Source organism: Mycetomoellerius zeteki, unplaced genomic scaffold, assembly GCF_001594055.1.
Source record: "Mycetomoellerius zeteki isolate Tzet28-1 unplaced genomic scaffold, Tzet1.0 scaffold182, whole genome shotgun sequence".
NCBI lineage: Eukaryota > Metazoa > Arthropoda > Insecta > Hymenoptera > Formicidae > Mycetomoellerius > Mycetomoellerius zeteki.
In genome coordinates this window covers 192548-203362 of record NW_017256778.1, presented here as the reverse complement: position 1 = coordinate 203362, position 10815 = coordinate 192548, and the positions used below count along the sequence as shown (strand labels likewise).

The following is a 10815-nucleotide window of genomic DNA, read 5'->3' as shown; positions in this document are numbered from 1 at the left end:
ACAAATATCGATTTTCATGGAAATCGAATGAATTTTGGACCATCCGATCAATGAGATATTCAAGACAACAGTATAATTTTCTTGAGATTTTTCTTGAGATTTTTCTAAAGTTTTAGAGAACAATACGAAAAATTCAATCATAATACTTGAAATATATATATATATAAATATAAAATCTTTGTAATATATTACATTCCTTTGTGTTTATTATAAGTATTTATTAAATATTTATTAGATAATTTTTTTATTACGCACCGATTGCTGATGGTCAATTACGCTTCCGCTTTTGGAAAAATCAAGAGATTTTTAGAAGGTCACTAATTTTTATAATATACAAAGTCGCATATGTCGGTTGGCTTTATTGACGAACTTTTACAAGCGTTTGCGAAAAAACATTTCTGTTTTTTTTTCTCTCTCCTCTCAAATTCCATCTTTCTCATCTTTTCTTTTTATTTTTGGAAGTTGTACCGCGCAGAGAGAAACCTGAGAGTGGGCACCCCGGAGGCCCCGAAGCCGGAGATTGAAATGGATATTCCGATTTCAATCAACTTTGAATGTTCATCCTTGTCTAGTCTACGTAGGTACAATTTCATGCAGCAAAGCTTGATCGCTAGCGAAATTCCTCCGCCGATTTATGCAAAAAAGCCAGCGAAGAAACATTCATAGTTCGATATTGATTTAGCTGGGTGCGTTCCGAATTACGAATGAAGCGTATGAGGGGTATTTCATTCTCGAAATAAATTTTAATAAACATCGTTGCTCGACTCGCTGACTCGATTTTGTCTCGTTCTTTATTTTCACTGGCCTCTACTAATTCCTTGCACGATTTTCGCTATTTGTGCTCGTTGATTCGCGCGCTGACTTATTTCTTGAACGTACCGACTCACTACGACTCGCACTGTGACTCGAAAGTGATATGTCCCTCGGCGTAGATATCATTTTATTCTTTAACAAGCTTGTCTCGTGTAGATGTTATATCGTCAGATGAGGAAAGATGCCAGAAAAGATACTAGATTACGATCTGCAGCAGTGAGTCTCGAAAGATCGTTCGATCGGAGCAGACGTTTCGGCTCGAACATTGCATCATTCATTATATTTTTGAAAAGATGGGCCCGGCGTTAAACGTACCTTGCAATACTATTTGCTATTTGTGATGAGATCTGGCCATATTGTCTCCTTTCGTTATGAAGGCAGGAGCCATTATGCAAAGAAGAAGATTTGCAGCAATTAGTGCGGAAACGCGTATAACTAATAAAGGAAAATTGCTAACGAAAACGAGCAATACAGAAATTTTACTTTTTGTAGCAATCTTGAAAAAATGAAAATAGAAGTACACCGATTATAGGAATCCGTTCAACGATAATGTCATATACAATTCTACTATTTATTTATTAAAAAATTTTCGTAATGTTTTAATAATAATTAATATAATTATACAAAAATTATGTTTATTCTTTACGTAGTCTCGATAAAAAAATTTTTCATGCATGAATATGTATAAATATGTATAAACGTACATAAATATTCATAAATATGTACTGACCCCCTCCACCGCTTGTATGTACATATATACGAGGCGTATTCAGAAAGTAAGATTACAACGTGTCTGTAGCTCAGAGGGAAATCTTTCGTTTCAAAGTTGGCACACCTGCTTGGAGGGGTGATTTCAATGAAGAGAACAAGCGGTGGAGGGGGTCAGTAGCTTGACTGGTTGCGTCAGAGGCTGCGGTCCACTTGACGCTACAAACGCTTCGAAGCATTCTTTGATTAGTCAATTCGTAAAATTCTTTGTTCTGATTGGTCACTCAAACACTTCAAAGCGTTTGTAGCGTCAAGTGGACCGCAGCCAGAATCTTGTTATAACATGAACCCGGCAATTCCCGATTCCGCCAAGTGTGAAGTGCGAACTGTCATCCGATATCTCGCTATCGCTAAAAATGAAAAGCCCGCCAACATCCACCGTGAAATTATTTCTGTTTATGGCGATGTGATGTGATAAAGTGACAAAGTGGTGTAGGGAGTTTAAAGATGGCCGAACAAACATCCATGATGAACAGAGAGTCTCCCGCTCCTCCAAACAAAATGATTTTTGTCTGATGCAGTTTTTCTGTAAATTTGATAGTATTTGAGTAAAAAATTATTGAAAACCAATATTCAGCGATTTTTAGTAATTAATATCTTGTTAACTATTGCGAAAATTGCAAAATGGTAGAGGACTTTTCAACTCAGTTTTTTATTAGAAATAGCATTGTATGATTAGTGTACGTTATTTCAGATACACCCTGTATACTTTTTAATTGTTGTATTACTTTATTTTTTGTATTGTTCCATTTGAAAATTTTATTTTTTAGGTTCATAGTTCAAGAACAGTATTCAAATGTTTATATAATACAATTACAATATATGCAGATTATGAACCGGCAATTGTAGCAAAAGTGGCAAACTGAAGCAAAAGACTGTCTTTGAAAATATATCTCAACGACTAGCTGAAAATGACTATATGTTTTCTGCAAAACAATGTGCATCAAAATTAACGGCCTTGAAACTAATGTACAAGAAGATTACAGATCATAATAATACGTCTGGTAATGATAGACGAACATGACAGTATTATGACGTAAGCATTATTATATTTATTTATTCTGTATGCACAGTGAATGTAATGAAAATAAGAATGTACAAGTGGTTTGTTTCACTTTTATTTATAACAGCAAATGCACGAGATTTTCAATAAAAATCAGGATTTGATTTCAGGATTTGATTTCTTCTCTAACTTTGGTCCTACTACGGTCAACAACCAATCGAAAGTTCCTCAAGACATTCTATTAAAAACAAATAAGTTTGTAATTAACTAAATTAAAAATAAATATAATAATATAAAAATAAACATTTAAAAGTATTAAACATTTATTTTTTATAAAGTAATATATAGGGATATGGTACATACATTACTACAAATAATGAATATTACATGTATTTTATTAAGTATATTTTCAATATACATAAATAACTTTTTCTTACCGAAAATGTGATTTAAAGTCTACATTTGATAATACAGAAACTACGTTTTGAACGTAATTCTGTACACGAGGTTTTAGTAGCAATGGTCCTTATTTGCCATCAATCTGACTTAAAACTTGTAACAATATGTCATCATCAGAACAATCATATTATTTCGTATTCATATATACTGCTAATGAACTCCCTTTCCGTGCGTTTTCCGAAGTGCGCGCGTTATCGACCCTACGAGTAAATCAAGCCGATAAGTCAGGGCTACTGCACGACCCTGCGAATCATTGACGGGCAGTGTACGATTGTAATACCAAAATGGTTTTGACGAGTAATGCCATCTTCGTATTGAGATTCAAAACTTTTCAAACGACCCTCGTACTTGGGTCGCGACTTGCGTTTCATTTCAAATTACTGCCAGTGCTGAAATTCTACAGTTTACGTCACGTGCACTGTATGTATAGATTTTCAGTACTGACAGTCAATTTTGGAACACTGCAACCATAATATGTAGAAAAATAATACGGAAACATATACAGGCGCAAGGAAAGATGATGCCTTTGAAGATTTTTGCTGTCTAGATTAGAAGTAGCGTATGTAAGTATGTGAGTATGTAAGTATGTACGTACGCCGTCGTTACGCAGCGTCCCGCTCGGTCCCGCTAAGCGTGCGCCGATCAGCGCCGATACCATTGCGCAAACGAACGAGGAACTTAAGCGAATCGTGCTCAGCGCTCGGTGACAAATCGGTGAGGTATCGGCGCTACGGTGGCGACTGCACTAGGCGACTGCGGTAAGGAGTGCGAGAACTGGCGAAGAGGCGCGGAGACGAGGCGAGACGAGGCGAGAACAGCCGAAATGGAGGAGAGTCAAACATCGGAAAGTGTCGCCGTGCTACCGGACATGTCCGAACCGTTGACGAGCGAGACCGAGGAGGCGGCTACGCTGACGAGTGAGCACGAGGCACATCCTGTCGCGGTCACGGCGAGTGTCACTACGGTATCGGGTGTTCCGGGCGTACCTGGGGTCGGCGTACCAGTCTCTCTTCCTGTGGGCTCCATCATCGGCGTAGCGAACTCGACCAATGGCACGACTTTCAACGTCATCACCTCGGATCAACTGCAGGTGTGTCCATAGGGCTCCGACGCAAGTACTCTTTGAGAATGCTCGCGCGATTCTAGGGCCGGTATTCTTATTTTAAAACTATCTTAAATAATATCTTAATAGCCGCGGCGCGGCTCTCTGATTGGTTCATGATACTTTGAGACTGTACTCGAGACATTCTTAAGTATAAGAATCTCTCTCTCTCTCTCACTCTCACGCGCGCGTGCGATTAAGCCCGATCTACATAGCATGCGGAACGAAGGTCGCGAAACTAGAAACTAACCTAACAAACGTATTTTAATTATAATAGGTTGCAAGACGCGGGAACTTGGGTGTCCTTCAACTTATATTAACGACCCGCAATCTATTATAATCTGAAATACACGTTCACTCGCGATCTGCGACCTGGGTTGTGCGTGCTATCTGGCTTTATAAATGCGTTCCATTTAACATTCATTGCGATCATTGCGCCCTTCTTGTCATCAAATATTAAACAAGGATGAGATAATACACGCGACGTTGCGAATTACATTAAGTGGAACGCACAGTGTTGGATTTTATCTAGATAAAATTATCTAGATGATCATCTAGATGAAATTTTGATGTCTTTATCTAGATAATAAAAATATTAATTATCTTAGTCTGCATCTTAGATGAAAAAAAAGTGTCGTCTTTATCTATATTTAGAATGACGTTTAGATAATTTAGTTTATATTTTACCTTACTAAAAATGTGCTGAATATTGAAATATTCGCCTTTATGTAGTTCATGTTTGCAGAAAAATTTTCAGCCTCAAGGAGAAAGTGGGTGCATCCAATAGTAGATAGGTCTGTTCGCGTTGCTTGCACTTTTTGTATTCGGCACCTTCGCTGTCTCTCTTTTCAAAGCCAAATATATGTATATCCATCTTATTTTAAGTGCAAAAATATTTGGGGATTTCATGCAACACGAACAGACCTTATATAACTACTCACTTGCACTCAAGTGATTTGAGAGTTGATTGTGTATCTTGAAATGAGGAGAAAATTACAAAAGTGAGCAAATTCACTAAATATTGACCAATTAAATTATAACTATTCTAGTGAATTTGCTCACTTTTGCAATTTTTACCTTATTTCTAGATACACAATCGACCCTCTGTTTTTTATTTTTGCACTAGACGTGCAGAGAGTTGTAGTGCATAGAATTCTCTTTCTTTCGCCAAATATCAGACATATAATACCTATCTCATTTTAAGTTCCAAAAGTGTACGTACACTAGTTCAGCCACAGAAAAGATAAAACAAATGGTAAAATCTTATATTTTTTATTAACTGTGTGAGTAATAATGAAATTAAATTAAAACTAATAAGTTATAGACTTCTTTAATTGATACGACAAACAATAAAAAAATTCATACCATTAAAAGGCTATAGCAGTCAACCTCTGGCTGTTAAAAATGTCGAGATATACATTTAATTAATAATACCATACGATTTCGTACGTTTCGATTCCTGTTTGAGTCATCTTCAGCGTTACAACCTTTTAATATTACGGCAATTAATATATCGCAATCAATGTCTTCAAAGTTTTCTCTCCTTTTGTGATATGACCGTTGTGGATAAAAACTCAAGCTAAAATTCAAAAAAATCGTTGAAGAAGGTGAATAATATAGAAGACAACAGAAATAAAAATTGTGCTCACCTCACGGAGTCAACAAGTCACGTACAAAGTAATAGTAAATCACACGAGAATTGCAGAACGTCATCGCAAATTAAAATTAAAGATATTTACTGCGATATATTAATTGCTGTAATATTAAGGTTATAACGCTGAAGATGACTCAAACAGGAGTCGAAATCATATGTTATTATTAATTAAATGTACGTCTCGAAATTTTTAACAGTCAGAAGTTGACTCCTATAGCCTTTCGTATGAATATTATTTATTGTAACTGTAAGTATAAATCTTAAAAATAAAAAAAAATTATTTGAAAAATTTCAGATGAATTTTCAGATAAATTTATCTAGATTATCTAGATGAATTTAATTGAATCATCTTTATCCTATCTAAGATAAATTTCCAAATTTTCATCTTACCTTTACCTAGTTAATTTTTAAATCATCTATGCACAACACTGGGAACGCACCTTATATCGGCCTAAGACGCGAGGAATTTAATCGACGGACGTGATCTTTTTTTTCTCCCTCTTACTACTAAATATACCGTGCGTGATGACGATGACGCGCGATGTAAGGAAGCAGTAGAAGCATTCATTTGGCGTACTGTCCGGACCGAACCGTACTTCAATGTTGTGAAGAAAAAAATTTTTTTTAATCTTTTTGTTTAACAATTAAAATTAACAAAAAAAATTTAAAAAAATTTTTTTCTTCACAACATTGAAGTACTCTTGAAACCGTACAACTTTAGTTAAAAAAATTTTTTTCTATCTTTTATACTTCCGACGATATTCGCCTCGAAAGAAAAATACCGTTTTTTTTTCAAAGGGCTGTGTCACCCCTTAAACATGAGTTAGTATGTATAAAAAAATACGTGTCTTAGATTTTCGTGTTTAACAACATATTTCAGAGAATGAAATCGGTTCCGGACAGTTGTGAAACTTCCCTTGTAAGAAATGATAAATAAGATCTTAATTTCGAAATTCTCCTAAGTAGTCGCTGCGGCTATGTTGGAATCGTGACGTCAGAAGCGAAAAATGACGCGTTAATGTTGCATGCCAATTGTAAATAAAGACAATTTGAATAAATCTAAATGACGAGATCGCTTTAAAACATTTGTGAGAATTCGACGAAAACCGTCCTTTCCTCCTTCGACAGTCAGGAAATGACACGTAAAAGGCACGTAAAGTGGGAGCCTCTTTTCGGGCAGGAAACGCACAGTCTGACAGCTGTTGAAACGATTGAAATATACACTTTTACGTATAAAATTACAAGATAACTGTAGTTTCCGTTCATTTTTAGGACTTTCATAAGTACGAGACAAGTCACATTTTCACAATTAAGCAAGTAATAACGAAATGGCATGCAACACAAATTTCGTTGTCAAAACGTCAAATGGCACGATAAAATGTATTGAATATTTCGCGGTTTAATTTGTGTTCCCCCCTATATTTTTTTTAAACGTACATCTTTATGTCGATTTGTGTACAACAGCTTTAAAGTGCACCGAGTGCGCACTAGTTCTGCCAATGAAAAACTCTATTAAGTTTCCTAAAGATATGTAGCATAAGTTATAAGTTTAACTAAACGTTCTAGATGGAGTGTTCGTAGAAACCAATCAATATATTAAACTGAGAGTTAATTTTAACTGAAGTTTCACTAAACTGGAGTTAAAACCAAAATTGGTAGAAACGGCCCTATAAATAACATGTTTATGGTTAAATATGGGGTCTATTGAGGGGTCTATGAATTAAGTTATTGACGATTTTCTAAAGTTGTCAATTATGTTCATTTAAACTTTTTTTTAGATTGCTGCATACAAATCCAATAGCAAATTTGACAAATTTATGCCTAAATTCTAAGCAGAATCGTAAGGCTCGTAACATATTCCTGTAACACTTGTAAGAATTTTTAAGTGATTATACCTTTATACAATATTTTTACAGACAGCTTCTTACTAGCCATAAAATTTATAAAAAATTATAGATATTTACGAATAATTGTACGTCTTACGATACATACGCATAAAATTAGAATACTAGTCATAAGTTCTTATATATACAAATTTTACGAGAACATGTTACGAGTCTTACGATTCTGCTTATAGAATTGACCCATTAAAATCATGAAAGATCTGTAGATATAAATTTTTATAACAATTGACATTTTTTAAGTTTTAACATCCATTATATTGAATAAACATTTTTAATTTGTCAACTTTGACATCGGATTTGTATTCTACAACTTAAAAAAACTTTAAAACAAATGCAATTGAAATAATATTTGATAAATCATCAATGTCTAATTCATAAGTTTTTATAAAACTCCCCATATTTAACCATAAATGTCGTATTAATTATATCTAACTAAAAAAATCCTTTTGAGAGAGCTGAAAATCCTAACGATATATTTAATTTAATTTTTATTGCATTAAAACTTCTTCGGCATATGTCGTAGTTCTAATATGAGTAGTAAGTCAAAGTACGTAAAAGTAGCTCTTGTTATAATTGCGAATTTCTCAAAATTGATATGATGGTGCAATTTGGAAAACGCATTCATATTCAGCATCCAAAAAATTAAAGAAAAGTCACTAGTCTTATTCTAATGTTCGAAAAAAGTCATTTTTTTATAGAACAGTTATCGATGGACATATTCAAAACTTTGTCTATATTCACAGTTCTAATTTAGAATGGACTTCTTTTCCATGTTGAGCCTTAAAAAAAAAAAAAAAAAAACGAAACCAACAAGCGACAGAACATGATGGAACGTGACAGCATTTCCACTTAAGCAACACAATTTCTAGGAATATGTTATCCGTTGTTGTCTATATTTCTTTTGATCTTACTCTCTTATATGAAAATAGACAACTTATATTTCTGTTTCGATAATGAGTAACATCGAGAAATATACTTTTACGGAAACAGACAAATGGAAACACAAATGTCACTTTATGTTCCTTTGGTGGATACTTAATACGGGATCTACAATAGAGAAGTCGTAGAGGTCGTAGGATGTTAAGTTGTAGAAGATTGACCAATCATAGTTGATTATTTTTCTCGTATTCGACGATGATTGGTTAATTTTCTACGACTTAAGACCCTACGACCACTACAACTTCTATTGTAGACCCAGTGTAAATTAAGATTGAACACAAAAATGGTTTCTGTACAAAAGTGTTTTAGCGCGCAATCCCTATATGTACTATAATTCTTACATAATTTGAATGATAACAGTAATTAAAGGTACAATCTAAGAACTTACAATTTGTCCTTTGACGTAAGATCAAATTAGAACAAACAATGTTTAATTTCTTAAGTTTATTTAGCTGTAAAATCTCTTTATTAATCGTATAATATGCATTTAATAATTAGATTTTATAACAAAACATACCTCAGATAAGTGTATGCTGGTTTTTCTAATTAATATCACACGTTTAAAATTGTATATACCTAGACATATTTTTCATTTCTAGTTGCCAGGTTCGGGACAGTTTAAGCAGATGCTATGTGTCGATAACGGGTTTATTTGCGAATCACGTCATGACAAAGATTCGGATCCTCTACGTTGGAATGGTGAGCTGAAAGCGACCCATATAGTGATTCAGAACAGCACAGATGAAACGGAATCGGAACAAATACATGTATCCACACCCAGTTCTCAACCGATATATAACTGGTCAGATTCGGCAAATTTAGCAGTGTTACCTATCAGATGTAAAAACACAAATGCGGAGTTGCACAAGAATAGATTCGGATCTGGCGGTAGGGGACGATGTATCAAACTCGGCTCGGATTGGTACACACCTAGCGAGTTTGAGGCCCTCTGTGGTAGAGCATCCAGTAAAGATTGGAAACGAAGTATTCGATTTGGCGGAAGAAGTTTGCAAACTCTTATTGATGAACAAATTTTAAAGCCTCACGCTACTTCTTGCACTTGCGCGGCGTGTTGTGATGACGAAAGTGCGGTAAGCAAATTACTCGTGATTTAATATTCCATACGTATCAATATATGGAGAAGGATTCGATAGTTCACATCGCCAATTTGGCTAATTTAATATAAAAATTTGTGGTTAGTTGTGTGTGTGGACGGCGGAAAAGCTCTAGACTCCAGCCGATATGAGTGGATGTGTGCTATCGAAATATGTACTAACGGGACCTTTTCCGTATGACTTTGATATATATGTATATATATATATATATGCTCGAAATAAAATTGATATATATATATATATATGATAAAATAAAAATTTCCGTTTACATTAATCTAATCCAGACAGGACCAGTTCGCCTCTTTACTCCGTACAAACGTCGGAAAAGACCTAAGGATTCACCAGATGGAGAGGCTCCCTCACGTAAGCACAAAATCGAGAATTCACGAGATGGTAGTAATAACGATGAGAGTGGTGACGAGGTTGTTGTGCCTGATAAAGAGGTTTGGCCGCAGTTTGTTTCTACGGATGGATTAGTTGTACAGCAACCCCAAGAACAGGATACGGTGCAGAATGCGCATCAAACAGAAAACTGTCAAAGTGATGAAGTTTTTAAAAAATTGGATGAAATGTCAAACAAAATGATAAAGTTGGCTTATGAATTTAGACGTATTTTGGAAGAAGCAAAGGAGTTAAACAGGCAGCAGAGAAGGGAGCAGGCATTAGTTGCGCAACTTGGAGGAAGGGCAGATGTCATTGAAACTGTTGGATTACAACCAGCATCCGATTCACATAATAAGAAGGTAAATAGTAAAACCACAGAAAAAATATTTTTGTTTGTGTTCTATTTTCATTATTATATTTTTTGTATTATAAATATCTTTTCTTATATAAATGTAATTAGAAGAGTTTAAACTCTAACAATAAGTACAGATAAAATTAGGTGAGTCAAATTTTCAAAGTGATGTTACAATTTCTATTATATATGGACCATCTAGATCTTCGACACTTTATCTGAAAAATTGATACCACATAAAAATAATGGCGATATGTAATTATTATGGATAGACATAATAAACCGTCAAAATAATTTTTTATTAATCAATTAAATAAGAAGA

At 34.5% G+C, this 10815-nt stretch overlaps 1 protein-coding gene and 2 long non-coding RNA genes across 3 annotated transcripts in view; 2 read left to right on the top strand and 1 right to left on the bottom strand.

Moving 5' to 3' along the window:
* The first annotated feature begins 2085 nt into the window (after positions 1-2085).
* LOC108721825 (uncharacterized) lies at positions 2086-2819 on the top strand. The gene is made up of 3 exons (XR_001936590.1): positions 2086-2109; positions 2352-2617; positions 2755-2819. It is a non-coding gene; the product is annotated as an uncharacterized lncRNA (long non-coding RNA).
* On the bottom strand, positions 2764-3704 carry LOC108721826 (uncharacterized). The gene is made up of 3 exons (XR_001936591.1): positions 3639-3704; positions 3022-3243; positions 2764-2822 (listed from the first exon to the last, which is right to left on the bottom strand). It is a non-coding gene; the product is annotated as an uncharacterized lncRNA (long non-coding RNA).
* Deaf1 (deformed epidermal autoregulatory factor 1) overlaps positions 3692-10815 on the top strand; it is an 8547-nt gene continuing 1423 nt past the window's right edge. The window contains exons 1-3 of the mRNA XM_018446595.1: positions 3692-4133; positions 9242-9733; positions 10042-10500. Of these exons, the coding sequence (XP_018302097.1) occupies positions 3867-4133; positions 9242-9733; positions 10042-10500 (1218 nt within the window). The 5' untranslated portion in view covers positions 3692-3866. The remainder of the gene's footprint in view (positions 4134-9241; positions 9734-10041; positions 10501-10815) is intronic.